Genomic DNA, 6,982 nt, shown 5'->3' with positions numbered 1-6,982 from the left:
TGTTGCAAACAGTAAATGACCACAATAGATATAAATAAAAATACTTCAGTACAAAAAATACTTAAATCTTCCCACAATTCCATGAAATTTTAATCTGACTAATCTTTTACAAAGGAATCTCTGCTACCTCTGGCTACTCTAATCTGGGGTGGCCTACAGTGCACAAGAAATATCAACACAACATAATATACAAACAGCAAATACAATTACCAAATTCTGTATAACAATCAGTATTCTACAACCAAAGCATTAATATATAAGTCAAAATCAGTATTAGCTGAATGAATATCAATGACTTGTCAAAATGCATTTTACATATTATGAGGTTTTAGCCCCACTTTAGCTCTTCAATGTCCTTACAGATTTTTCCATGGCTGTAAAACACTGAACATATACCAAGGCTTAAAGCCTTAAATCACGTAGTAGGATGTCAATGCCCAACGATGCTAATAATTTCTGAGAGCCACTTGTCGATGCGCACTACCATAGAAGACAGACCTGTGTGTTGTGTGTTATGGATATTTATGGTCATGCCATTGATTATATTACTCTTTTAAAGTTGCCATTGGCCTTACCGTGGCTTCCCTAGCCTCAGCTGCTTATAAAAAAAATTTAGTGTCAAACAAAGCAAGTCCAGTGTGGAACGTTTTGAACTAAATGTTAAGCATTAGTGGGGGGAGTGTGGCTGGGGTAAAGCTCGGGCAAATCCATGAGGAAAACCAGTTTCAGTCGACTGAAGCTTTAAAACTGGGTGCGAAGTGTCCCAAAAGGCAAAGCTGAAATTACACTGGAGTAGTACAGTACATGAAGAAGCAAATGCGAGTCCATCTTTGACCTAGTCAAAGTCCCTACTTGAATCCGAATCTGTGGCAAGAAAATAACTCTCCATCAATGATCCCTAACCAATGTGACAAAACCCGAGGAAATTTATCTATAAAAATGAACAAAATTGTATTTTTTTGGTGTCCAAAATTGATTCGTCACTGCTGTAATTGCTCCATAAGGTGTTGACACAGGTGGGTGAACATTTTTACAATAAAAATATTTTGTATTTGTTGCCATTTAAGTACTTTCACCCATAAAATTGTTGTATTGGAATTCAAGCTTTTAATAAAAAAATAGGAAGTTACATATCATATAATTGTGAAATAGGAGTAAGTTCATTTGAATAATAGAACATAGGTTGTTCATTTGAATCATTAAACAAAAGGTAGGTAATTTGAAACCTTTAATAAGACGAAGTTCATTTGTATCAGTTAAAAAAGGAAATTAATTGGAATTGGAAGTTAATGTGTATCATTTAATAGAAGTTATTCTGAATCATTTCATCTGAATCGTTTAATAGGAGGATGTTAATCCGAATCATTTAATGAGGAAAAGTTCATTTGAATATTTCCAAGAGTATACCATTAATTTACTTGCATGCTATTAATTTACACTCCATGTCATCTCCAGGTGCCTCTGCCAGATCTTCCTTTTTGGACAGAGAAGCAGTGGTACTGCTCTCTCTTGAACTCATTTAGCATTGGAAAAATAAATCGAGGTCAGGTCCCGTTTGATCAATAGCTTTAAATAGCACTATATTTCAAGCCCATCCTCCACTACCCCCTCCCATTTCAATGCATACGAGCAAATCTATTGCCCACATTCGCAGAAAAAAGTTTGATTTCTGCTCTTTTTTTAAATTGCTGTAAATTATTTATATCCTACATTAAAAATGCAAGATACACAGATATCTCTGGAGACTAAAGTTTTCTTCTTGGTAAGAATCTGACAAGCTCAAAGTCTTCATCCCTCTCATCCACCTTCAGTGAGAAGGCCTGAGGTTTTTCTGACAGGGGTACCACGGATGCAGTTCCCAGGCTTGAACATTCCGCGCATGAAAGATGTCTGTGATGTAACCTCCTCTTTATTCTTTGCAGACCTACAATATGAATGGTCTCAACTCCCCACAAACAAGGTTCAGACAGGGAGCATTGCTTTCTTTTATGACTAAGGAAATGCATTTTTAACCAGCTCACCAAGCCACAGTGGCACCTTGACACCATGAGAATCACGGCATGACGTTTGAGTCTGTAATGGAATTTAGCCCTTTCTGTTTTTTATTGTTCTGTACAATTACTGTTTGAGTTTGTAGTGGATTAGTCGCTGATGTGCACCCACTTCCCAATACACACAGTTACTTTCCCATATACCTTCACACCCACTGTGCAAAGAAAAACCTGGCAGAAGACTGGATTTGTCTTACTGACATGCCCTTGGGAAATGTGCCATTTCTAAAGTGAGATTAAAGTCTTTGTTATTTTCTTTATGTTAAGTGCTACGCAGAGATCATCAAATATCAACAACGTTTTGTATCTCTGTAATATGTGTATACATTGAGAGTTAGGTTTGTCGTTTCTTGACCTAAGACCATAGTGAAATCCAGAACTCCCCACCTGTTCATTGGTAAAGATGGATTTTGAAAATGTTTGCCATGTCTGAGTTACAATCAGTTGCTTCCTTTGGGCAAGTTGCTTTCATCCTCTGCTGCTCCAAAAAAAATAAAAAATAAAAATCATTTATTTAAAAATCGTGATTTTATTATATTGTATGTGAAACATCAATCATTGAGCCACTTTCACCAACTGATACTAATAATATATCCATCTGTTTTTTTTCCCTCCAAGTGACCAACTCTGGATAAGAAATCTGATCAGGTTGCACTGGAGAGCAAACATCTACCATCAGCACTGTCAACTCAATTCTAGTCAGGACCAGTCTATTCTAAGTCAGATCAGTTAACATCTATAAAGTACAAGCTAATCTGAACTAAACTAAGCTAAGCTGAAGAATTATATTTTGCAGTAAGTAAGTAATGTTTAGCCTATTGGTCTTTGCTACCAACAAAAGAGAAGCGTTAGTGCAGATCTGAGCTGAATCCTTCAGCCAATGTGATTTAGATATCATCAAGATCAAATATATAAATATTATCCAACATAAATGGATTATATGAAATACAGAAGTACCTAGGCCATTCTGGATAATGGCCATCTGCTAAGCAAGTAAATAATGTATAAAACATACTGAAAATACTCTGCATTGGATTTTTCAAATCTCGTCCTTACTCTTATAAGAAAGTGGCGATAATCCACTTCTTAAGTATGCTAGCGTCAGTCAGAGCTTTCACTGTTCATCAAATGTGTATGCCTGGCTTGTGCCATCCAGCAGCAAGTTGAAGGAGAGTGGTGGGGAGCGACCATGCCTAGAGGGACTTAGGTGCATCTTAAGTCTTCCACCAATCAGAGCCTTTGAGTTAGGGAAGTGTTGACTCTTGAGAGGATCCAAACAGATAAATCCTTCTACTGTTAGTGTTCAGCCAAAAGTTAAAGGGCACTACCAGCGGGCGCTGTAGGCATGAGATAGTCTGGTCCTAATTACATTGGATGGGATATGAAGGCTTATGCTTATGAATAAAATATATGTAATAGGCAAGACCTTCAACCATGAAAATGCTTCCACTCTTCTCTTTTTTAATGAGGGGAAAACACACCTCTTTGGGGATTAGTTGGCCATTTCTGAGTGCAACAGCGAATATGAGTTATTCCACATTGCTCTACAATGCTAGTCTTTCTGTGGTCAGATGCAGCAGAATATTTCACGTTTATGCTGATGATGCAGTAGACAGTGCACACTGACATCTGGTGGAGGATAAAAAAAACATTTGCACTATTCGTCACATCAGGACAACTGCACATTAAAACACCGAATCTGATGAACACAAGAGCATGGACATTTTTTTATTGACATTCTTTTCAATTTGTAAATTTAACATGAGATTTAAACTGTATCTCCTTGTACAACTGCATCCTTCCAATCGAAAGGAATGGAGTAAAAAATAAATAAAAAAAACAATCAGAATTTTTTTTTTAAATCAGACATTCCAAAAATCCAAATTTGTGGGGAAAAATGAAGACCTTTTATATAAAATAAAACAAATTCTGCCTGAGTTTATTAGTGCAATGTTTCTTAGTGGAGTCAAGTGGCTAAGCTTTCGCTTCATCCTCGTACTCAGTGCTCAGAAAGGGTTAGTTACTGCAAGCCTGTTTTTGAAACTTGTTTTCAAAGATAGGTCCCCTGTGGCTTAATTAAAGTTTAAGCATATTTAGATTCAAGCATAATTGTTATAACAGAATTTTAATTTCTATCATTTTTGAACAATCATATATATTTTTTTAAATTTCCCCAAAAGGTTTAAATCTGTGAATAGTGAATACTCTGATCATTTAACATTAAACTATGAGTCACTTAAACATATCAAGTTCTTGTCTCTCTTTGCAATGTCAATGAAATTATATCACACTAATAGCCTACTACTAATGCAAAAATGATTGTATGTGCATTCCTGTGAGTGTGTGTGAGTATGTGTGTGTGTGCACCAATTATTGTCCATCCGATTTCCATCCCTACTTCCTTCTACAAACATACATTCTGAAAAGGTCCCATTCTGTCAAAAAATCCCATTGTTACTATTTCAGCCTGCAGATGAGGAACACTGCTTGCCATGTTAAACACAGCTTGCCACGAGGAAATGACTTCCTTTTTAGAAAAACATTAGATTGTGCTTAGTCATAGAAATGAACACACTATGGATGGAAAAATTAACTGGTCATTCAATGCTGTCATAACCTTGTGTCTCAACCCCTCCCAGAGAGAGATTTTATTCTATGAATAGTAATAAATTGATCTCCCCAGATGCAGAGCAGAGCAGAGCAGAGCAGAGCTGTGTGTGTGTGTGTGTCTGTGTGTGTGTTTGTGTGTGTGCCTGTCCAGCCACCAGTAGATTCATCATCCTCTGCTCGTTGTAACGTTAGAAAAGGAAAAGGCTTTGAAGGTGTCATCTGATATAACAGCCACTCTGATACTGGTTTTGATTTGATATCTGAAGGTGTTTGTGTTTATGAATAGTGCAAAACATCAACTAAATACAGAAAAATTTCCTTTTCATTAATGGTGACGGAAAATATTTTAGCTGTTTAATGCACCCTGAATTATATACTGTATGCCGAAGAGCACAGACGAATTACTCTAGCAAAGCAATGTCACTGATCCATGTGAATGGAAAACCGCAAACCAAGAACGTACTTGTTTTCTAACTGTTCCTCCCAGGTTTGCCTGTATAGTAGAATGTGTTTATAACAATAATTAATGATATATTATTATATAAGACTCAACACTTCATCGAACATGAAAAGGGGTTTTGACAAAGTGGAAATGATCATTTTTTGATTTCAATCTTGAAATGTAAATGTCTATCATAATAAAAAATGAGATCCAAAAAAATATATAAAATCCACATTTGGTCTTATTTACAGTTCTTCCTTGTGCCAGATTTCTGTGCACATGTGCAGGGGGAGGAGGATATTACAAGCTCAATATCCTGAAATACACAATACACACAAATGCTGCAGACAAAGTGCACACAGATTCTACAGACATATACACTCAAATGCCACAGACAGAGTACACACAGATTCTACAGACATAGTACACACAAATGCCACAGACATAGTGCTCACAAATGCAACAGACATAGTATGCATGAATTCCACAGACATAATGCACACCAATGCAACAGACATAGTGCACACAAATGCCGCAGACATAGTGCACACAAATGCAACGGACAGTACACACAACTGGAATAACAAGGGGGTTTTACAGTGCCTCATATCCCCCTGCAGGCTGCCTTCTGCTTTCTTGAGAGGGGGAGTTCCACCTGAGCAGCTCCTCCATTTGTCACCCATTGCCATGGTAACATGAGTCAACAACTGGCCCCATTTTAAAACATGGTTTCCACAAACCTGTGGCACAGTTTCCACAAGCGTTCAAGTGAGGGGCTCCTGTTCAGCAGGCAGGCACTTGAGGATTGGCTGAGCACCAGCTATCCACCAGGTGACCCTTGGCTAACCGCCAGCGCCCACCTCGCCCTCACTCGGAGCCCGAGCATTCGCTGGCTGAGTCCGACTCGAGCTCATCTGCAGATTCTATGATGGGGGGGTAAATGCGGGGCTGGTCCACATTGACGTAGGTGACTTGGAGGTTGATATAGTGGTCCCCCTCCATGTTGGATAGGATCTCTGACACCTCAGAGATAAGAGTGGTAAAGCTGGGCCTCTGCTCTGGCTCAGGGTTCCAGCACTGGAGCATGATGGTATACCTGCACAAAGAGAACAAACCTATTACCCTCTGAAATCACCAGACACCACATACTGACTTAACACATTCATATTAACATTCCCAAAAGAACCGATGTTCAAGCTAAAACCCTGATTATCCCGCAGTCTGATATGTCAGTCTGCAGTTAAACGTAAATCCATTACATGTCTCTGTAGTCAATTGTTTTAAATGCATAATTGGTAATTGCCCACTATAAAGCCATGATTAATTAAATGAAAAGAAAATCAGTTTGGTGCAATCAAAAGATCCTCATTTTGCTGCTGCTTGGTGTTTTCAATGGTTGCAATAACAGCAATGACAGCTATGTTGATGAGGGCCCTTTATTAGCATACTTCTACTGAAGGACTCAATTACAGTCTAAAATTTGGCAAACAGCATGGCCTTAGTTACTGCTACAATCTCCATTGCAGCTGCTTTAAACAGAGCCAGGGGGAACCATACAGTGTGTGTATGGCCTTAGACATACCCATGATTTATATTTGAATTGAAGACTGAGTAACCCACAGCATAATATATAATAATACAAAATCTCCTTCTTAAAGTTATATTTGACTCATTTTCTAATCGGTCACACAATTCTGATGCCATAATGTTACACAGTATCCGGTGTACACGGACTGAGTGCACACATGGATGGCACGGTTTGTCAATCATTCACAAAGCCTGTTGAGGCATTGTGGACTTTGGACTCTTATCTCGAGCAAGACAATGCCATTGTTTCGCTATGCAGGGCCCTTTTATCTCAGTTGTTCCAGAGTGCAAA

At 38.2% G+C, this 6,982-nt stretch overlaps 1 protein-coding gene across 6 annotated transcripts in view; it reads right to left on the bottom strand.

Moving 5' to 3' along the window:
- Positions 1-3,756: 3,756 nt before the first annotated feature.
- The window catches only part of mst1ra (macrophage stimulating 1 receptor a), a 28,791-nt gene continuing 25,565 nt past the window's right edge, over positions 3,757-6,982 (bottom strand). For all 6 annotated transcript variants that reach the window (XM_064298752.1, XM_064298753.1, XM_064298751.1 and 3 more), the window contains exon 21: positions 3,757-6,199. In XM_064298752.1, coding sequence (XP_064154822.1) covers positions 5,971-6,199 — 229 coding nt within the window. In that variant the 3' untranslated portion in view covers positions 3,757-5,970. The remainder of the gene's footprint in view (positions 6,200-6,982) is intronic.

Source organism: Anguilla rostrata, chromosome 11 (genome assembly GCF_018555375.3).
Source record: "Anguilla rostrata isolate EN2019 chromosome 11, ASM1855537v3, whole genome shotgun sequence".
NCBI lineage: Eukaryota > Metazoa > Chordata > Actinopteri > Anguilliformes > Anguillidae > Anguilla > Anguilla rostrata.
This window is presented reverse-complemented; position numbering and strand designations above follow the sequence as displayed.